The sequence below is a fragment of the Carettochelys insculpta genome, chromosome 5 (assembly GCF_033958435.1).
Source record: "Carettochelys insculpta isolate YL-2023 chromosome 5, ASM3395843v1, whole genome shotgun sequence".
NCBI classification, from domain to species: Eukaryota; Metazoa; Chordata; order Testudines; family Carettochelyidae; genus Carettochelys; species Carettochelys insculpta.
In genome coordinates, this window is record NC_134141.1 from 5943284 (window position 1) to 5966555 (window position 23272).

The window sequence follows — 23272 nt, forward strand, 5'->3', positions numbered from 1 at the left end:
TTTTACAGAGGAAAAGTATTACAGTTAAGGTGTTTTTCGTGTTCTTTTATATTGTTTAAGTCCTGGAGATTTATAGTTCTCTATGTACCATAACTAAAAATATGAAGTAAAAACGTAAGGTTGTACTGTCACAATAAGCCTTTCTTAAATTTAAGGTTTACCTGTTTTTTTTTTAATGAAAACTTAGCTTTTAATATACAAATAAATCTTTTGCTTTTTCTAATCCAGTGTAATCTAATTGCAGTTGATGAGTAAAGAATCTCCAGTCTCTGTTGGAAATGATGCTTACGTTGACCTTGATCGTCAGGTACCTAAGACCAGATGTTTCTTTTTCTTTAATCATAGGAAATCCATGTGCAGTCAGTCTGGTATATGGTAAACTGTGAGCAGGCTCCCTCTTCATCATTATCTTCTTTTCTTTTCTTGAAAATCTTTTGGGAAAATTCAAACAAAGGAACAGCACATTCAGAGTTCAAATGTAATATTTTTTCATCCAATAAAGTACCATTTTTAAAAGAAAGTCAGTTAATCAAAAGTTGCAATTACACATATTTATCTGTAGCTTATGTCCACCAGAAATATGTGCAACGTTTCAACAAATGAATAAAAACTTAGGTATGTGTAATTTTAATAGTTCATAACGTATGCTCAGAACAAAAATATTTCTTTGAAAAATAAGATTCATGGTAAGTATTATGAATATATTGTAGGTATGCTCAAAATTGGCATTGTTTCTGATAAAGTGAAAAGTGAAGACTTCACAAGTCACAGCATAATCAGGAGAAAACTAAATAGAATTAATAACATTTTTTACCTGTAGACAAAACTTTTTTGCCCTGGTGTGCACTCTGAAGTGAATAGAAAGAGATCACTTAGCTTTAGTGGTATAGATCAAGCTCAGATCTCCTCACAGCAGTCCTGGGAATGATTGTGAATTTTCTGCCTTGAGAAATTTTGGGAGAATTCCTCAATGACTGAAGTACTTATGAAAAATGGTGGACCAAATGTACCTCAGCTACTGCGTGCGGATTTTGAGAGCACCCTCTCTCACTTGTGTTGCTTTTCCACAGCTTCAGCACCAGTCCCTGAAATGGTAAAGGTATAATCTGCAGAATGGCATTGTGTTTACTGAAACATTATGTCATAGGTTATCTGTATGGCAGCACATACTACATAGGAATATGTATCAGCTGCTCTTATAAATCTGAGAAATAAAAGGGTGCTATTTTCTACTGTAGACTGGATCTTCTGTAGAAGTAGGAGGCCCCATGTAAGATCTCTAAGAATTCTTCACATTTATTGCCTTTCACTGATTTTCTTTACATTTACTTAATTTTACAGTTCTAGAGAAACTTGAAAGCCATAAATCTTTCAGTTGTTATAAAATCCTGTAGAGACGTAACTGAATAAATAAAAATATTGTATCTATTAAATGATGGTATTCAGATGTAGAATTTTCCTCTACCACAGCAATTGTTTCTCCTTTGTGCACTGAGAGTAGTACCCAGTGGCTAGACAGGTTTTACCTTAATTGTCTGTTCCTTGTAATCTGATTCCCCATCCTTTGTGTATTTACAAAAATAATAAAAGCTGAAACCATTCACTCTTTGCATCTGTAAAGAAAAGTGGTAACAATTTTTTAAATGTACAGAAGTGTTGTACATTCAGGTAGTGTGGGTTCTTTGGCTCAGCAAATAGAATGAAAATGGTTGCCTTATTACTTTGTTTTGGAGCAAAGCATTCATTACTTCCAATTACGTTTCTTTCTCACATGTGAATTGTGTGAGCTCTTTCATGATAATGGGTGACCCTTTTTCTTATTATGAAAGTTGAACAATCAGTAACTTTTTGAAATCAGTAGTATGTTAGCATTAAAAACTGACTTTACAGAGGAGATATAATTCAACATCCTTTATGATTACTGTGATACATTTAAATCTCTGTAATGTTGTTTTGAAAATAAAAAATGTTTATATTGATTTTAAATAGTTGAAGAAAACTACAGAAGAATTAAATGAAGCCTTAGCAACAAAAGAAGAAATTGCTCAGAGGTGCCATGAATTAGATATGCAGGTCAGTAGTTTATTATTATGTGCACAATAAATTTCTGGAAACTTTGGAGTGATATCAAGGAAAGAAAATGGTGATCTTAAGACAGCTGAAGAAATGAGGTAGTTCAGAGACTGGTCTTTTTAAAAAAAAATTCTCAAAATTGTACCATTTTAACTTTATACCGGTTTAGTTTAGTTAAAGGAGTACAATCCTCCTGATGGTTGTTCCAGTATATAGGTGATTTATACTAGTATAGCCAGTTTTGTAGAGCAGAAATAGGGAATCCTTGGGCATTTCTGAGTTTATTTTCTTCACGTCTTCCAGACCAAGTTTGCTCAAATCTACTCAGAAAAGGTGACTTTTCTCCGAAGTGTTCTCCACACAATTTTTGCATTGGTGTAATCGGCCCAGGGCTCCCCTCCCCAGTATCCAGCCTGGTGTGGAGCCCAGAGCCTCAGAGGCAAGCCACGGCTGGAACACAGCACTGATCCAGCCGTGGCTTGCCTCTGAGGCTCTGGGCTCCACACCAGGCTGGATACTGGGGAGGGGAGCCCTGGGCCGATTACACCAATGCAAAAATTGTGTGGAGAACACTTCAGAGAAAAGTCACCTTTTCTGAGTAGATTGAGCAAACTTGGTCTGGAAGACGTGAAGAAAATAAACTCAGAAATGCCCAAGGATTCCCTATAGGCTTTATCCTGGTCTTCTGACTGACTGGAATTCCAGGCACAGAGCCATGTTGGGCTGCTACTCTGATAAGCTGCGCCCCCATGCCCCCAGAGAGCTTCTGCACCTCCTCCTGCCCACCTCCTCCTTCCCACTCCTTCCTTCATCCTCCTCCCATTCTGACTCCCCACCCCACGTTCGTCCTGCCTCCTTCCTTCCAGATCCCACACACCAAACCCTCCTTCACGTTTCTTCACATCCAGACCCTGCACCTGCAGCCTCCTCCTCCCACCCAGTCCCCCAACCTGCAGCCTGCTCCTGCACCCACACCCCAGCCCACTTCTGCATCTCCCTCCTGCCCAGACTCCCCAATTCCCACCCCACTCCTGCACCAGCCCTCTTTCCCAAATGCCACACCCCAAACCTACTTCCTAACAGCCCCCTCCCATACTGAGCCCCTCATTTTTGGCCCAACTCCAGAGCCTAGAGTGGCTCATAAAATGTACTAGCCCTGGCCCTGGGGCTGGTATATGAGGGGAATGGGAGTGTCTCATTTTGTTTGATTTTCAGTCAGGGACCATATCATTGGTCCCTGATGGATTTGTCATGGGGGTCTGTGGTGGTTCTACCCTGTCATAGACAAAGGGAATATGTGATACTGGTATTACTGTGTCTGCATTGGGGTTGTGCAAGTCTAACTATGCGGGGAAGAGGAAAGTTGTGCCCTTTACTAAAGTAATTACACCAATGCAAAAATCATGTGAACACTTCAGAGGGAAGTCACCTTTTGTGATTAGATGAAGCAAACTTTGTCTGGAAGACATGAAGAAAATAAACTCAGAAATGCTCTTGTATCAAAATCAAATTTCAGAGCATAACTGCTCTTTAATAAGATCTTATTATAGGACACGCATTTTAATTTCAAAGTTAGACTAAAACTTTAATGCATTAAGGTCGTTCTGTTTGATAACTGGCCAGTTGTGTTCAGTTTGAGATGTATCTGATAAATACAATTAAGAACATTAAATCTGTATTTAAAAAATAAAATAACAATGTTATGCCCACATTGTTATATCATCTTGGGTAGATCACGTAGCATATTTAAGGCAGAGAGAACCAAAAATAGTAATCAAGGTTGACTAATCAGAAAAATGTTATCAAGGTGAACAATTCAGAGAATAAAGGGGCAGAAGGAGCGGGGAGTCAAGAATTAGATTAAGCCTACCTTGATTACTATTTTTAGTTCTCTGTGTCTTAAATATTGAGTCTGTTCTGGTATGGCTATGATCTGAAGAAGTGGGTCTGTCCCACGAAAGCTCAACACCTAATAAATTATTCTGTTAGTCTTTAAAGTGCTACTGGACTGCCTTTTTGTTTTGATAGTATATAGACTAGCACGGCTTTCTCCCTGCTCTCAAATAAGTTTATTACAAGTCCAAGTTTCCCTAACTAGAGGTAATACTAGCTCCATCACTTGCACACAAGTTTTTCTTTTTAAGTTGGCATTTCTGTTTTTCCAGTTTTGCATTTTTGTTGTAACAGGTTGCAGCACTTCAAGAGGAGAAAAGTAGTTTACTAGCAGAGAACCAAATCCTGATGGAACGTTTGAACCAATCTGATTCTATAGAAGATCCCAACAGCCCTGCAGGGCGTAGGCACCTGCAACTTCAGACACAGTTAGAACAGCTCCAGGAGGAAACCTTTAGGTAAAGAGATCCTTAAGTGACAAATTTAAATTTGAAATATTCCAGAAAGCAAATATTTTTAAGGAATAAACATTTCGTTCCTATTGGCAATTATGTTCAATTAGTAGAAAAAGCGCAAAGTGACCACTGTTTTTAAGTTTACAAATAAGTTGCCATTGTGACCCAGCTAAATGCAAACATTTGTTTTTAGGCTGAAATTCTCTGTCTGCTGGCTGCCCAAAGTAGTCACTTAAAATTTTGCACATAATCCTGATAGTCATTTTTTAGCTTGTTGGGGATAAAATGTGTACTTTCATCTAACCACATTTCTGGGAAAAGGTTGCCTCCAAGCCACGAAATTCCCAGTTGAAGTGTGTAATGGACAGAATCCATGATAATAAAGGGCTTCCTCTGCTAAGTCTCAGGGAAAAAAAACAAAAATAGAAACCTCTTTTTAAATTTATTCAAAGATTAAAACAGTCCTTGAGAGAGCTCACTCCCACTTGTTTTTCTTCAACTACTTCCTTGTTCTTTCTTGCTGCAGCTTTGCTTTGTTCCTTTCCAAATAATTCTTTCTCATCCTCCTTTTAGCTCTGAGTATCTAACACCTGGCAACTTTTCATCATGGTTTAACTACATGGGCCTCCTAAGCTGTCCCCTTCCTCTGCTTCTACCAACTCTGCTCAATATCATGCCACCTTCAATAAGGGTGGAATGAACAACCTCTCATTCACTCTCTCGTGCCGCTCCTGCACCTAATTCTGAAGTCTTTTTTCTCTCATTTGCTTACTTTGGGACCAGTGCTTATGATGCAGACTTTTTCCGCTGCCTCATCTCTTTTAGTTGCTTTCCGTGCCTTGGGCTCCTCTCTCTCTGTTTTCAGACATACGCTCATTTTCCACTAGCCTTAAAAAATCACCATATCTAATCTGTTTTTCCATGTAGTTTCCTTTTTCTTCCTTAGAGCTACACTGTGTGTTAATAGCGTACGCATATTCCTGCTAATCAATCCTTTGACTTCCTTAAATCTGGAAAACATTGTCTTCCTTCTGCTGAAATTTTATGTACTGCATTCGTTAGTGACCACTTCCTAGTTGTGTTGATCAGCTTCTTCTCTTTCCATTTCCACACTTCCTTTCACTCTGTTGGTCAATTCGTTCTCCTTGGTACACTACCGCTCAGGTTTCTGTAGTCCTGCCCCTGCTAGTTCTTTTAGCATACTGACCTATGCTTAAAGATCTTTATTTTTCCTGGGAGCTGTTCCTTTGCCACCTCTCCATACATCCTCCAGGACTCTGCCTTCAGTCTTCCCTTCACTGCATTCTCTACTTTGTATCTTTCAAGTCTAATTCTCAAGTAGACTCCACCAGACCTGATTAAAAAGGGTACAAACTAACTGGTACCTGATGCACCCAGGGTGAATTAATGATATGTCTGTATCTGTTCTCACCTCCAGTTTCTCCACTCTTCCACCTATGACAACATCAGCCTCCTTTGTCCAACAGTTCTGGAACCTTTGTGTCTTTGGTTTTGTTTTCTTTCTCTCACCCCTCCCACTGACTATCTTTTCTCAGATCATTTAACCACTTTCTCCTTGATGTCATTAAATTAACTGCTGCTTTGTCTTTCCTGACCTGTTCCTTTCTTAGCTTCCTTTGTTGGCTTTCAGTCTGTGCACACATCAAATTCAAGTTCTTCTTTCTCACTTCCAAACAGGATGCTTCCACTTTGCCCTCTGGCAGCTTCTCCCCAGGGTGGGGGGAAGGTTGGGTATGCAGGCTGCCCTCAGGCTTCTCCCCAGAGCCAACCTGCCATCTTCTCCCTGGGTCATCAGAGGCCATGTGGCCCAATCAGCATCTTCTCCCCAAGGATAGCCTGGGACATTGGGGCCCACACTCCAGGGTGGCTCGGAGGTGGCCTAGGACTGCAGAGTAGCCAGCAGCTGCTCTCTGGGGCATGCCAGAATAGCAGGTCCAGCAGCTGCTCCCTGGGGTAGGACAGTGTGGTGGAGGCTTTGCTGCCAGCCAGTGAGTGATCACTGGGGCACTTACTGCTCTGCTATGCTCATTTGTGATTGTAACTTTCCCTGCTCTCACATCCCTCCCTTGTTGTTTCATGTGAAACCGTGGCATTCTGCACACATCCCATTGTCCCATTGTTGGGCTTGTTTAGTTTACAGAAGAGAAGACTTAGAGGTGATTTAATAGCAGCTTTCAAATTCCTGAAGGGGAGCTCTAAAAAGGAGGGTGGGAAACTGTTCTCAGTGGTGTCAGATGGCAGAACAAGGAGTAATGGTCTGAAGTTGATGGGGGAGAAGTGTAGGTTAGATATTAGGAAAAACTACTTCACCAGGTGGGTGATGAAGCATTGGAATGCCTTGCCTAGAGAGGTGGTGGATTCTCCATCCCTTGTGGTTTTTAAGTCCCAACTGGACAAGGTCCTGGCTGGGATGACTTAGTGGGGGTTGATCCTGCTTGAAGCAGGGGGCTGGAGTCGATGACCTCCTGCGGTCCCTTCCAGCCCTGTGATTCTGTCCTGGCACAAGGAAACCCTGGCCTTGCTTTAAGTTAGGATGAGAGGACATTGCAAACAAATTCGGTGGTTCTGGCTCTTACTATCTAGGAGACGTTGTTGAACAAACAGACCCACAGACAAGACAGATGCACAAACTCTTCAAAATATATAGTACCTTTGAAATTATTGATAGTAGTATGGGAAACCGTCCAACATTAATTTAACCATAAATTCCTCTATTAAGTCCCAAGGCCAAATGGTAGTTATACAATTGCTCTAAAATGTCTAAAAAGCCTAAATAATAAACTGTTCACTGCATCCAAACAATAACAAACATTTGCTCATGATAGAGGTTGAAACTCTCTAGTCCAGCACCCTTGATTACGTTTATTTGAAAACATATAGTATACCCATAAAGTTGGGGCTACCGCCATATCCCTGAAACTGTGAGAGAGAATTGCAACATAGCATTCGTTGGCTTTTCCTTTTGTCCCCCCAAAAGTTGCTGTGAAGGAAGAAGGTAACAGTGACCTGTTGTTAGAACTTGCTTTCTTACCCACTGCTTTATTTCAATTCTCTAGGCTAGAGGCAGCCAAAGATGATTATCGAATACGTTGTGAAGAGCTAGAAAAAGAAATTGCAGAATTGCGACAGCAGAATGAAGAGCTAACCACATTAGCAGAAGAGGCTCAGTCTTTGAAGGATGAGATGGATGTACTCAGGTAAATTACATTACTGTAACCAATATGCTATGGGTTTTTTTTTATTCCTGGAACATTTACCCCCAGTAGTACTCATATAGTTTCAAAATGTTGTATACATTAATAAGTGTTCTCCGTTACCATCAATATTTTGAGGTGCAGAATTTTCTGTCAGGCAACCTGATCTCACATCATTAAGTCCTGTACATATGGCATTGCCACACTGTCAGTGTTACAACTGCAGTGACTCAATTATAAGCCCCTACTTTAATTTATTTACCACTTTTTGTGAAAGTTATCCTTTGGGCTGAAATGTCTTCTGCTTGTTCTTAAACAAATTTTGAAAAATTTGGTAAAATTCTATTTGGCCATGTTTCTAAGTGGCGATAATCAGCAACGCGAGATGTTTGTTCAAATACGAGCATTGTAAAGTGAGCCCCATCGTACATTCATGTTCCTAAAATTCTTAGTCTAATCTACTAAATTAACACTGCAGACGGGGCACAAACTGCCTCTAAATGGGTATAACAGCTTTGTTTTCCTTCACTGACAGTAAAGATGCTCAAATCTTTCAGATTTTTGTTCTTTTTAAAACAGTCTGTTAGTAGGCATGAAAGAGAGAGCAGATAGAGGGATAATATTGGAAAATCTTCCTGAAAGAAGTGAGGTTTGAAGATGGATTAGGAGTTTGAGATGGAGATTAACTGAGACAAGAAGACAGTAAATGCATTCAAGCAGGAAGAATGTCATTCTTGGAAACTATGGCATTTAGGATAGATTCGTGAGGGCAGAAGCAGTAACTTGGCAAAGAGAAAACCAAGAAACATAGTAGTGAAGATAAGTTGTTTGCTTTGTTATGCTCCTCTTGGTGTCTGGGAACCATTTCTATATTGAGTTTAACACTGAGGAGACTTCAGAATACTTACTGTGTAAGCATTCTGAATATAATTATATATGTTGTGCCTCAGAGTCCTAGCCAGGGACCAGGCAGTGTACCAAGAACAAAAAGATGGTCCATGCCCTAAAGTTTATATCCAGAACAGGTGTGATGCAGCATCTCCATCTCTGTTATCATCCAGGCATTCCTCTGATAAAGTGGCAAAGTTAGAAAGCCAGGTCGAATCATACAAAAAGAAGCTGGAAGATCTTGGTGATCTGCGGCGGCAAGTGAAACTCTTAGAGGAGAAGAACACTATGTACATGCAAAACACTGTGAGCTTGGAGGAAGAATTAAGGAAAGCCAATGCCGCACGTAGCCAGTTGGAAACATACAAGAGACAAGTGAGTAAAAAATACTTAGTGCAATTGATTTGTTAACCTTTTCTGTTAATGCTAATACCTCATGAACTCATTCACAAGATCATTAAAAACTCATCTGAGTTCTATGTAAACGATCTCCTTTATTGTAAATATACCTCTCCTATCTCGTGTAGCTCTTTGTATAGGGTGGGTATCACTCCACATACCAAGTAGGAAAAAAATGAACAAGAACTATGTTGCTTGGATAAACAGAATTCATAGACTGATTTTTTAAGGTCAGAAGGGACCATGGGGATAATGTAATCTGACCTCCTGCATATAGGAGAACAAAGAGGTTGCCAGCATTAATTCCTGTCTCAGAACCATTGGTGGTGGTTGAATTAGAGCAACCCTTTTAGAAAAATATCCAGTCGTGGTTAAAAATTTTCCCGTGTTGGAAAATCCATCATAGCCCTCAGTAATTTGGTCCCATGGGTAATTTCTCTCACTTTAAATATGCACCCCATTTCTAGTCTGAATTTGTCTAGCTTCAACTACCAGCTATTAGATCTTGGTATTCTTTGGTCTACTAGATTGGACAACCACTTATTAAATGTCTGTCCCTTATGTAGGTATTTATAGACTGTGCTCAAGTCTCCCTTTCAACTTAAAGAGCTCAATGTCTCTCTGTAAGGCATGTTTCCCAATCCTTTAATAATTTTTGTGGCTCTCTGAAACCGACAGTTTTTCACCATTTTCCAGTCGAGGGGAGAACAGAAAGTCTGACCACTGACTGAGCTGAGTCCATTGCAACAAGGATACGTGTTTTACTCTAACTATGGACATTGATCCATGGGGATAATACCGTGCTTCACTGACAATAAATGTGGCCAAGGCCCTTTGCCAGCGAACCATTATGGTGAATTTTTCTTTTGAGTAACATCGAGGTCTGCTGAATTAGCCAACTGCCTTGTCTACTGCTGGTAGTGGCAACATTTGGAACTCCAAGAGCAGAAGCATTGGGCAGCTTGAATAGTGTTACAGAGGCAACGACGTTTCATCCTTCAACACTTAGCCACGCTGACTAGTACTGTTGAGGCTGAATTGGACAACACATGGAAGAAAGACGCACAATAAACCAACTAACCACCAGGGGAACCTCATTCTTTATACCAAAGAGATAAATTATGGAACAAAATGTTACATGGGAAGCATTAGGCAACCTTAACTTTAGGCATTGCTACTGTTCACCACATAATTTTAAAACCAGGGCTATCAAGTGATTAAAAAGTTAATTGTGATTAATTGCACTGTTGAATGATAAATGAATACAATTTACATATTCTGGATGGTTTCTACATTTTCATATATAATTGATTTCAATTACAGCCCAGCTTATAAAGTGTACACTGTTCCCTTTATTTTGGCTGCAAATATTTGCACTGTACAAAAGAAATAGAATTTTTCATTTCACCTACTATGAAGACTGTAGTGCAATCTCTGCACAGTAAACCCTTAAATTACATGGGACTGATCAGTTTCCTGGCTCCCAGAGTGGCGGGGAGGCTGAACTTTTTTGCTGAATTGTTTTTTATAACTTTTTTTTTCCACTAATCCAGTCTGAAAGCTTTATTCAGTTTTTTCCTTTTCTAGTAGTAAATAGCATCATAGATCTTCAGTATGGTAGTATCCATGGAAACATTGATTGAACCTTGGTAGCTCATCACTTCCTCTCATTTAATACTCAAAATTGCTGCTGTTCTTTTGGTCTTAGGGGGGTTGGTGGTCATTCCTCAGAGATGAAGCTCTAGATTAGTGGATTCAAAAATCATAAGAAAAATTTACAAATGAGCAAAAGAATACCTGTTCAAGTAAGCTTGTGCTTGACTTCTCAACGTGAAGCTCGGAAACTAGAGTTTGGAAAAGTAGGAGAATGCACCTCTGATTTTTCTTTATAGGTTTTAAACTCAAACTCACATATACACACACACCTCTATACACACCTGGTTTCTTTTCCACACATTTAAGGACAAAAAAGGGCTGCTATTAGTTTTTATCATCTCTCAGGAAATCTGGTGATTCATTTATTATGTAGAAATTTTACTACATTCTAAATGTCAAGTGTAATTAGCTGGATGGTTGGGTAACCCGAGTACAGTTGGAATCTTCACGGCTTTGCTGTCTTCAGATTTTACTTGCACTGTGGTGGCACTATGCTGATCCTTTCAATTATATTGATGATTGAAACAATATCTAGGTGAACAAATCATTTAGAAGAAGTGCCACTTGTGCTAGAGATGAATATTCCATTTATTTTAACCCTGATCTCATATTGCAGGGTAATTAATTACTTTATTTCGTACATGCTGTTTCAACAATGATAGATAAATAATTCCTTCTTTGTCTTACAGGTAGTTGAACTACAAAACAGATTATCTGAAGAATCAAAGAAAGCAGATAAATTAGAATTTGAATACAAACTGCTGAAAGAAAAAGTAGACAGTCTCCAAAAAGAAAAAGATGTAAGTATTTAGATGGGGTTTTTTTGTATGTGGTGGTGGAAACATTTATATCCTTATTACTGTGGAGCTGCTAACTTAATTATTTGTTTAGCCAAATTATCTTTGTTTGTTTTAAATTGCCTGCTGAGTAAAATATTGTATAACTATATTAAATATGGAATTTGATAAACCAGTCCTCTGGTGTCAAGATGTCTATGAAAACGCACGTAATTGATTTTAAAAATGAAGATCCAAGAAGACACATCATTGTCACAAGTGTTTGATTTGAACATCCAGCAATGGAAGACTCAAATGGAATTGTGAAGTGTCTTTAATTTAAACTGGGTTTCAAATGTTCAGAATTGTAACTCAGGTGTTTACTTTTAAAGTAAAAAATCTTCCATGTTACCTCTGTAGAGTCCCATTTGTGGGATCAAAGTGCATGTGCTGCAAACTTTTGAAATCTTCTGGAGAGCAGCCTCAACTGGGGCCTGTCATGGGTTGGACATGTCCTTCCCCCTCTGAGGGGGAACATTAGGTCTCCAGGGCCCCTCTAAGGGTTCTCTACCCCATTTGCTCACCAGCTGTAGTGTGGTCCGGCAGGCAGAGGCAATAAAACCACTCCCTCCACTCAGGGCAATATGGCCTAGCGGTCAGAGTTAATAATCACACTCCCTGCCTTCAGGGCAGCATGAATGACAATCGTATAGCTCCCCATCCTTGGGGTCAGTAGGGGAGTATAGGGGAACCCGGGCCCTCCCTCTCCACTGGGTCCCAGCCAAGGGCCCTATCACAGTGGAATGGTCCACCACAAGCTTGTCAGGGAATTTGCGCAAAACATGCAGAGCTCTCAGAGCTTGGTAACGCCCTACCCTGGGCTACTTCCTATCCGACTCTCAGTTGCTGTCTTCCTCAGCAGATTCCTCCAGATAGGGCGTCTCTGGCTGTTCCTTGCTGACTAGCTTTTGTGGTTCAGGCTGTCCTCAACTCTTCCATAGGTGCTTCTCCAGCACCTCCTTCCCCGTCAGCAGTCAGCCTCAACTGAGCTGCCCGACAGGCCTTTATAGTTGGCTTCCAGCTGGAGCATGCCCAGCAGTGCTGTGGGGGCGGAGCCAGCTCAGCCAGGTAGCCAAAGTTAACCCCTGCAGACCCTGTCACAGGTCCACTCAGTCCTGTCATCCAGGGGCCCGGAGTCCATAAAAAGGATGAAGGTCCTAACTTTAAGTGCTGACAATGATGTACATAGTGGTGGCTTGCCTAGAGCTAAAGATGGACTTGTAGAACTGAAATTAATATTTGTCCTTCCAATCATTCAGAGGTTAAGAACAGAAAGAGATTCCCTAAAAGAAACTATTGAGGAGCTTCGATGTGTACAAGCACAAGAAGGGCAACTCACCACTTCAGGTAACAGAGGAAGATAAAACTAAGTGATATTTTTCAAAATAATTACCACTGGGGTTTCACAGGTGCAGGATTCACAGGCAGGTTTACCTAGTTTCATGATTGACCAATGTAACATCCGCTAGCTTGAGATTACAAAACAGCTTCTGCTGTAATCAGATTTTTAGATATTCAGAACTTTGCGAAGCTTTGTCTGATACTTTCCATGCTTGGTTTCTCCCAAAATGTGGCTTTTTAAAAAAGCTTTAGTAATTTGATTTCAAAGTAATGAGATGAGAAACCAACTCACTTATCTCCCTCATCTCCAAAAAAAAATTAACATTTATGTCCTAATGTAGTTTTCCTAAACATATGTGGTGAATATGGTACGTATACGTTGATTTACATTCCATATGTCATACTGCACGCTCATAGTTTTACATAAACCAAAGAATAAACCATGATTTGTATAAAACGTTTTTCCAAAATCATGGAAAAGAACAGAAAAACTGTTCAAAAATAGATCTATGTTCACCTTTTCTTTCTATCATAACATGGCTCTATTATTTCTCACATGCTCAGAAGGAGTATTCTCTCTTAAAATATAACCCCTGTTGGACAGCATTTATCCAGGGCCTTTTGAAGCAAATGATTGTAGTTTCTGTTAATCCTTTTCTTTGTGTTTGTCTGAAACAGGATTGATGCCACTGGGAAGCCAGGAGTCTTCAGACAGTTTAGCAGCAGAAATTGTTACTCCTGAAATCAAGTAAGTTAAATCCTGCTTGTTCTCCCCGTAGACCTTAGGATGTGTATGCACACAGTTAGTTCTTTTTCAATATTCGTAAGTTTATTGCTGAGATTCACACTAGTTCTTGTCTCTTCCTTTGGGTTTCTACATAGCAGTTCCTCTTACACTTGCAATGAAGTCAATATGACCTGCTCCCAGCTTGTATCATACTCCTGTTTTTAAAAAAGTGCTTGCATTGAGTCTCTAAACAGTTCCTGCTGCTGGCTCTCATTTCTCTAAAGAGTTCTTGTCATCACTGCTATTATGCATGCAAAAAAAGGAAAAAGATTTGTAACAATGGGACATTATGTTATTAAAGAGAAAACAAAATACCAAACTATAAACTGGATGTAAAACCATTTGTTTTACCAAGTGAAGAAAACACTCAATATCAAAAAGAAGAAGAATCAGGAGGATTAAGTCAGAATTGAGAATCAAGGTTTAAGACCATTGAGAGTGTATTTAATATTGTCCAGACCAGTCTCCAGAGGCTGACTCATTAGCCTCCATAGGCTGGCTGGTGCTGCTACACCTGGGTCCTGGCTCCCTGGTACTCGCAGGAGCCAGGAAACTTACCAGCCCAGGAGGCCTGGTCAGTTTCCTGATTTCTGCAAGTGCAGGGAGCTGGGAAACTGACCACGCGGCTGCATCTGGCTCCCAGCTTCCCGGCACTCAGGAGAGCTGGGAAACTGACCAGCACATCACCTGGTTCCCTGCTGTACCTGGTTCCCAGCTCCCACTAGGCAGGCGCAACAGCGCTTGTCAGCTTCCCAGCTCCCCCCAGCTGCAGGGACCAGGAGCCCCATTCTGAGAAATGCTGGTCTTTCCCTGTAAAATCTGTACAGTATAGTGTAAAAAACACATAAAAGACCAGATTTCTAGGTCTGTGACTCATGGCCATGAATTTATTAGGGCCTTATTTGTAGCTCAAGACAAACTCCACTCATTCCCCACCAATGCAGGCTTTGTTGCAATACATAGACATGTTCCAGGAGCATGGAGCTCTATAATAAGGTACTCAAGGAAGGCCAGTTACAGGGGAGTAATTTTCTTCTGAGTATATTGTTTTTGCCTAAAAGATGTATTAGTAGTTATGTATTTGCTTACAGATAGTGAGTCAAATAACCAGTAATTGTCTGAAAATGTCCTACTGTCCATCTAAAGTGTCAGGTTCTAAACAAATTCAGTGATCCTTTTGTGTGTTACCATTTTGATGGTTCAAGTGAAGTAACAGTTATTTCATCTCTAACCATCTCTAAAACTGATGAAGAGAAAATTGTATCTACATAATATTCTGTGATTTGCTCCTTGTAGCCATATAGATGTTTTTATTTTGTTTTTCCAGGGAGAAACTTATTCGTCTGCAGCATGAGAACAAGATGCTGAAGCTTAACCAAGAAGGTTCTGACAATGAAAAGATTGCTTTGTTACAGAGCCTGCTAGATGATGCAAATCTACGAAAGAATGAACTGGAGACAGAGAACAGGTAGGAAAATACATTCCTTTGTTCTGATGACTGTTTCTTCTTTGTGTGCTTGCTCATATCAATTCATTCTTGATTTTTTGCCTTAGTAGTATAGTCATCTGTGGCACCCCCTAGAGTGTTATACCCATGTGCTAGTATATGGATGCTGCCTGCCTTTCTCTCTGTCCATGTCTACACTTGGGCAAAACTTCAAAATGGCCATGCTAATTACCAAATCGGAGAATACTAATGAGGCACTGAAATGAATATTCAGTGCCTTATTAGCACGCTGCCAGCCACGGCACTTCAAAAGTGCCACATTTCGCTCGCGTGCGGATCGTCTACGGGGATCCTTTTAGAAAGTACCCTGCAAACATCAAAATCAGCTGATAGGAATAAGGGAATTTCAATGTTTGCAGGGTTCTTTTGAAAAGGACCCCTGTGTGGATGAGCTGCGTGTGAGTGAAACATGGCACTTTCGAAGTGCCGCAGCAGGCACCATGCTAATGAGGTGCTGAATATTCATTTCAGTGCCTCATTGATATTCTCCAATTTGGCCATCAGCATGGCCATTTCAAAGTTTGCCCAAATGTAGACATAGCCTCTGAGTTCTTTCTTACTGCCCATTGAAGTTGGTTGGTGCACTTCGTCTTGCAGTCACATGAGTATTAGCAATTAACAACTATCTGTCTGTTTTTGTATATTGTTTAGATACTAAGCTTTTGAGTTAAGCAGTTAAAGTTCTGGCTGGGACTTTGACCTGGAGCAGGGTATGCCTTGCTCTCCCAGCTTCAGATCGTGTTTGTCATGCAACAGACTAATACGTATTAGTGACCTGCACGGCCATTGTCTGAAAGTGCTTGGGGAAGCCCATGAAGAGGACCAGTGAAGAACTGATAAGAACTTTCTCCCTATAAACCAAAAGAAGTGGGGTTTCCACTCGAAAGCCATACTGCATCAGAGCCCTCCCACTTGGATCTCACACCGAATGCCATTAATTCACCATGTCCTCATGAAGATCAAGCAGGACAGAGGGAAGGTGATCCTCATAGAGTCAGCTTGGAGGCACAAGCACTGCGTCAGCACGCTGCTTGACTTCTCAATGACTGCTCCATTACAGTTACCACTTAGGCTGGCTCAGAACCATGGCGGTCTTCTGCATCCAAGTCTGTCAGCACTGTCTTTTACGACTCAGAGGGTGCATGGTCAAATGTGAACAGACAGGAGTACTCAGCTGGTGCCCAACTGGCCATATTGTGTTGCAGAAAGCCCTCCACCAGATCGACCTACCAGACCCCATGGCAGTGGTTTGCTTGTTGGACCTCTGATGAAGGCACTGAACCTGAGCAGGCCTTGCCGCAGTTAGTCCTGGACTACCTTCTGCATCTCAAGCTTCAAGGCCTCTCCCTTTTGTCTATCGGGATTCACTTGGTGGCTATCTCAACCTTTTATCTGCTCTCTAATATAGGTCAGTTTTTACTCAGTCAGATTCCTCAAGCACCTCTGTCCACATATCAGGGATCCTGTCCTTCTGTGGGACCTGAATCTTGTGCTGTTATGTGTCACAGGGTCTCCATTTGAGCCTCTGACTTCCTTCTGTCTCCTTTCCTGGAAGGTCAGTTTTGATTGCAATAACATCTGTCTGCCTGGTCTCTGAAGTTAGAATGCTTACCTTGGAACTGCCCTATATAGTCCTTGGCAAAGACAAGTCCAGCTGCAGTGTCACCAAGCTTTCCTGCCCAAAGTGGTCTCTCACTTTCATAGGAGCAAAAACATTTAATTACCTGTCCTTTTTCCAAAACTGCATAAGTCAGAGGAGGAATTTAGGTTGCATTCCCTAGACATCAGGAGATCACTAGCCTTTTACATTGAAAGTACCAAGCAATTCCACAATTTGATGCATCTGTCTTAAAAGTTTTGATTAGCTGTGGAACCTCTTTGGAGGGTGCAACCTTAAAAGTTGATGAAACTGAGTTTCCTGGCACCTTTCTGGTCAAGTATTGTTCCAACTATGACCATGCTCTTAATGCATGGACACAGGACTTCATAATAATGTCTTGTGCTCATCTATCAGTATGGCTGCTTCTAACACACTGTCCCATTTTTGTCCTCATGGGTCACCATGGTTCATGGATGGACTAAGGCCTAGAGTGCTAATGGTTGGGAGTTTGATGTAGGGTCAAATTGACCTACGGATTTTTAAGACTATGCTATTGCTATGTAGGAGGTAAAGAAGTGCTGTGAAATCTGACAGTGGAACTGTTGTGAGCTGTTGATAGCTTGGTAAATGCTAGTGACCTTGGCAGCAATACAGATGTGTTTTTTCTCTCTGTGGAGAATTTCCATGTTACTTTAAGGATAAAATTACTGTAACCCAATTTGAGTTATTTGGGTGGAAACAGGATCATATCTTAAGTGGTGAACGCTAATTTTTCATCCATGTGATGTTTAGCCCATGTTCCATACTAAGTTTTTTTTAAATGCTTGGTTGCTTTGGGCTATAGCCTATGATAGTGTTTCCCAAACTTAAAATATTTGTGTACCCCTTTGGGGATTTTGGCCTTCTCAGCATACTCCCCCTCCCAGTGCCGTCCCAGTGCTTATCTACTGATTTTTAGTAATTTATTTTCTGCTGTGTACCCCTTGAAATCCTTTCACGTACCACGAGTGGTACGCACACCATACTGTGGGAAACACTGGCCTGTGGGATTTACCTGTGTCCCTATCCAACTAGTGTAGATCAGTCGAGAGGAACTAGGCTGGGTCCATTGTTGGTAGAGATCATCATTATTTCCCTCTAGGTGACTATTACTGAGTTCCTGCTAAAGAAACCAGTTTTCATTATGACAACGTGCTAACAATTGACCAGTGTGCTTTTTTGGGTGGCGGGGTGGGAAAGGTTTTTGACAGGCAACTGCAGCAGTTCCTAGAGCCTTGGGGATTTCCTTCTAATTAGTCAGTCAGGCCTACTTTAGTAGCCATAAAATGTAGACATTTTTGTTGTATATAATGGGGCGTGTGTTGTATTTTGTTCATCCATTGTACCTAGGATCCCAAAACAAGATGTTGTAAACTTTCCTTTTCAAAACAGGTGTTCAGTGAAGTGAGCCTTAAAGCGGAATTGCCAAGACAGAGTCTCGGTTATGCATGTGAATAAAAAGTTGTGCCAAGAAACCTTTGACCAAACAGGATATCTGCTTCACACAGTTGGCTCAGATTATAAATTAGGAGAATCATAAGGACTGAAGTTTTCTGTATAGGTTATGACATTTTGCAGCAGTATCTTTCTTTACTTATATTTGGACTTAATCATGTTTTATGAGTCATTTGGGATTTGTTTACACAATGGGAGCTATGGAATTGATGCTCTCATTAAAGCCACTTTGTGGCTTCCCTGCCTCATTGTCCGTCCAATATACTTTGACCCAAAACTGTGAGGTCCTGCTCCCTAACCCATTCTCACTTCTTCTCTGCCTCACTGTGTTCTGTAAAGGACTCTGAAGAGGCATCAGTGCAGTTCTGCGAAAGTAGTAACACAGAGGCCCTTTTACATTAATAGTAATGGACTTTTGCAGGTAACTAAAATGTCTCTATAATACATGATTTCATCTCTGCAGATCTCTACTGTTCATAGGCAGTAGTATTGAATAGCAGGTGTTATTACATGCCTGGCAAGGGGCCTTAAGAATAATTTTAAGTAAAAATGTAGAACTAACTGCCCTTTTGAACAGGCATCTGATCAAGTCCAAGAATTAAGAGGATGATACTTACTACCAATCTGATTAGCTTCTGTGATAAGGTAACTGGCTCTGTGGACGTGAGCAAGTCAGTGGATGTGATATACCTTGACTTTAGCAAAGCTTTTGAGACAATCTCCCACCACATTCTTGCCTATAAGTTAAGGAAGTATGGATTGGATACATGAACTAAAAGATGGATGGAAAACTGATGTGATAGACAGGTCCAACGGGCAGCAGTCAGTGGCTCAGTGTCTAGGGCCAGTACTTTTCGATGTCTGTATTAATGACTTGGATGAGGGGATGGATTGCACCCTCAGCAAATTTGCAGATGACACTAAGCTAGGGGTCAGGTAGATACATTGGAGGGTAGGAATGAGGTCAAGAGTAACCTTGACAAATTGGAGGATTGGGCCAAAAGTAGAAGTGAACAGAAAAGAACCAGGGGATTACAGTAGATGAGAGGCTGGTAATGAGTCAACAGTGTGCCCCTTGTAGCCAAGAAGGCTAACGACATATTGGGGTGTATTAGGAGAAGCATCCCCAGCAGATCTAGAGAAGTTGTTATTCCCGTTTACTTGGCACTGGTGAGACCACATCTGGAGTATTGCATCCAGTTCTGGGCCCCCCAGTATAGAAAGGTTATGGACGCATTGGAGAGGGTTCAGCAGAGGGCAACGAAAATGGTTATGGGGTTGGAGCACATGACCTATGAGGAGAGGCTGAGATATTTGGGCTTATTTAGTTTGCCAAAGAAAAGAATGAGATGCAATTTGATAGCAGCCTTCAACTTCCTGAAAGGGGGCTCTAAAGAGATTGGCGAGAGACTGTTCTCAATGGTGATAGATGGCAGAACGAGGAGCAATGGTCTGAAGTTACAGAGGGAGAGACGTAGGTTGGATGTTAGGAAAAACTATTTTACCAGGAGTGTGGTGAAGCATTGGAATGCGTTACTGCGAGAGGTGGTGGAACCTCCATCCCTAGAGGTTTTTAAGTCCAGGCTTGATATAGTCATGGCTGGGATGATTTAGTTGGTCCTGTTTTGGGAAGGGAGCTGGACTAGTTGACCTCCTGGGGCTCCTTCCATTCCTGGAGTTTTATGATTCATAAATGTGTGGATTGATGCCCCCTGACAGCGCTCATCTACAGGTATGTTTTGGACCAAGCCAGCAGAAGCAGCCATGCACCAGATGGAACATGTTCTCAGACATCAGTAACTGGAATGCCAATCTGATTAGTGCAGAGCTAGTTCCCTTTGAAACTCCTTTATGTGGAAGATCCTCTCCCAAAGGGTTCATCCCCATAAGTCACAAAGAGCTCTTAAGATACGAGGTTTAGTCTTGCCCAAAAGGTGAGACCTCCGTTGACATATAAGACGTGCTGTCATGGCTCATCCGCAAGCTCTTCATGGTACTTTACAGAAAAATGAACTATTTTCGTTACTCTGGTTTTTTTTTTAAACTATTACTCATAATCATGAGTTAACACGAAGTTACCAAATATACTGCATAATTGTTAAATGGTTGAACTATTTTAGTCTTCTAGGTCATCTTCTTTTTCAAAAAAAAAAAAAGACATAGTAAGCTTAAGATGGCTTACTTTTAAAGTATATTCTTTTGAGGGAATGGAAAAGAGGAGTCAAGTCATCACTGTGTGAATTCATAAGAGAAAAAACTGGTACCTGTGACCCACTAATAACGAGTTTCAGCTTCCTGTGATGTCCATCTGGAAAGAAACCTCACAAGAGGCATATCCATACCTGGAGTATTCATGGACAGAGGTGCTCTCAAGCAGGGATATGTGTACCCTTGAGGGTATGCAGAAGGATTCTAGGGGATACTCAACTCATCTAGGTCAGAGTTTCTCAACCTGGGTACTGCAGGATGGATTGCAGAAGGTTGCAAATGCAAGGCTCGTTTTACTAGGTGGTAAACAAGGTAGTTGCCTGGGTAGACACATCACAAGGGACCTTGCAAAGCTAAGTTTACTGCTTCAGCCCCAGGTAGAGGAACTCAGGCTTCAAACAAGGCTCACAAGAGAAAAACAGGCTCAAGTATCACATACCAATTGACGTATCATATAGCGTAAATGAGAAAGTAAGCCTTTTTCAGTAATAGTGCGGAGTGACAAGTGTGTATCTTTATGTCTGATTTTGTAAGCAAGAAGTTTTTTTAAGGGACATGAAACTTGGGGTACACAAGACAAATTGGATTACTGAAAGGGGTACAGTAGTCTGGAAAAATTGAGAACCACTGCTATAGGAAACAGCAAAAAAGTATGTCCGTAATCTCTCTGAAAGCTGATATAGACTTTGAATAAATTAACATAGCTTTGCATCTCTTGTGGAAGTGGGACAATACTGGCGCACCCAAAATGTGTCTCTAGCTTCGAAATGTATTGAACTGTCAGTGTATTTAAAGTAAAATAAATGCTTTGAAAAATAAGCTTTAAAAGAGAGGTGAAAATCACAGATGTAATTATTCACTCCCTTTGGAAAGTAAAATTTGTATCTCTTTTCTAGGCTGGTAAATCAGAGACTTCTAGAGGTGCAGTGCCAGGTTGAAGAATTACAGAAATCTTTGCAGGAGCAAGGTTCAAAAGCTGAAGATGTAAGTAGATGTATATATCATACTTACATGCAAATACCAACAGCTAAGCTAACATGCTTTTTTTTAATGATACCAGTTACAAATTATATTGTGAAGAAATAGTCCAGGTGCAGATTTCTGGCAGCTTTTCATTCTCCCAAATTTAGATTTCAGCAACATGCCTTAAAATTGAACTATCCCTCTTTTTTGTAAAATGCGACTCTTTTCTAAAACAAATGAAAACTAATTACAATTTTTAGAGAAGCCGTGAAGTGCATCCCCTTTCTTGTTACCTTCAGTGCCCCAGCTCCTTTTGTGAATTCAACATTAATTATAGTTCTGTTTGTACTGTGTAGATCAGTGAGATATAGAAAAATCAAAGCCACATTGTGTAAATTCACCATTTTCAGTACCATTTAGTAAACTATATACCATGTTGTTTTGTTTTGTTTCCTTTGTGTTATTTTCCTGAAACAAAGTCCTTCCTTCCCAAAGAAATCCCAGGAACTGCTCTTATAGATGTATCTGCATAGTGCAAATTAGGGTTGAGATTTACACAGGCCAAAGCCAAGAAATTGAAATGATCATCTCCCCTTACTGAGGCATTATTGTGCCTTTCGCATGTATTGATAGCTCTGCTGCCTTTTCAGTGCACTGGGGAAAAGGTACAGTTGCGGTGGAGCCATAACTTAAAATTCTCCACTGAAAATTGTTTTTGCAGATCCCCATTTTTGAGAGCATGTGCTTGAAAAGCCACAAGCTGCAGAGCTCTCTACAAAACGATAACCTGTGGAGTTGTATGTGCACTTGCCTGTTTGAATCTGTTACTTTCTAACCCATAAGCACAAGTTTTCAGCCTGTTGCTTTCTTCTTCACTATTACTGTTTTAAAGCAGATTTAGTTAAACCAGTGCAAATTTGTGTGTAGTTGCTTATTTTGCTTTAAATTTCTTGTTTTAATTTAAATCACACCAAAATAAAGCATACCTACCTAAAATTAGTTATAGGTTTTATATAGAGCATAAGTTTTTTAAAAAAAATAAGTAGTGTAGAATAGATAATTGATTTTGAAGGTAGGTCTGTGCCATTATCTGATTCAAATACTTTCTCTTTCCAGTCTGTTACATGGGTCAAAACCAGAATTTCTCTTGGTAGACATGGATTAAAAATACAAATTTAAATTATGTGTGCCATGTGGCAACAAAATGCTCACAACTGACTAACATATATCAGGAGCCTTTGATGCCTGGGGGAAGGCACTCCCCAAGTGGAAGCTCAGTTTACCAGTATCCTTAGGGGCCTCCCTTTATAGGAGCTTTTCTATTAACATCTATTGATGGAGGAGCCCTTAAAAGACCAAACAATTGACTCGGGGTTTCGTCATTGTGTCCTAAACAGTGAGAAAAATCTGACCCCAGTGACCATCTGGGACTGTCTCAGAACTGCGAACCATCCAAAGAATTCCAGAGAGCCCCAGGTGGTCAATCCCAACACCAGTCTCCACCCTTCCTCCTCCTGCCTATCAAAATTCCAGCACTTGTTAACTTGTCTGGCACAGGCCCTTGATACTCTGGTGAAAATCAAGGGGAGGGGAAAGATCATCCTCACTATACATAGGATTTTTAGAGCCAGAGCTAATGGTGTGGCCACACCTGGTTTGACCCACATGCATCCAAAACTGATGACCATCTTTACCAAGTTCCAGCGCAATTTTTTGAATATGTTACTGTCCATAGTACCCGGGGTCTCCAGTTCTCTAGTGCGTCAGGGTTATCTAAAGCTTTGCAGCTCCTTCTACACTCTTCAAGAATCACCAGGAAATTGGATTTCCTAGGTAGTAAGACATGGTCATTCGCTCACTTTGTCATAATGGATGGAAATTATCAGGCAGTTATGGCCAATAACAGTTTTTGTACCTGTGATGTCGCCTAACTCCAACCTCATGCTTTCCTATGCAA

General features: G+C 40.7%; 1 protein-coding gene across 2 annotated transcripts in view; it reads left to right on the forward strand.

Moving 5' to 3' along the window:
• Positions 1-23272, forward strand: part of HOOK3 (hook microtubule tethering protein 3) — a 90528-nt gene that overhangs the window by 47297 nt on the left and 19959 nt on the right. For both annotated transcript variants that reach the window (XM_074994589.1, XM_074994590.1), the window contains 10 exons: positions 245-307; positions 1990-2073; positions 4261-4424; positions 7499-7639; positions 8698-8899; positions 11269-11379; positions 12675-12762; positions 13435-13504; positions 14871-15011; positions 21249-21336. In XM_074994589.1, coding sequence (XP_074850690.1) covers positions 245-307; positions 1990-2073; positions 4261-4424; positions 7499-7639; positions 8698-8899; positions 11269-11379; positions 12675-12762; positions 13435-13504; positions 14871-15011; positions 21249-21336 — 1152 coding nt within the window. The remainder of the gene's footprint in view (positions 1-244; positions 308-1989; positions 2074-4260; positions 4425-7498; positions 7640-8697; positions 8900-11268; positions 11380-12674; positions 12763-13434; positions 13505-14870; positions 15012-21248; positions 21337-23272) is intronic.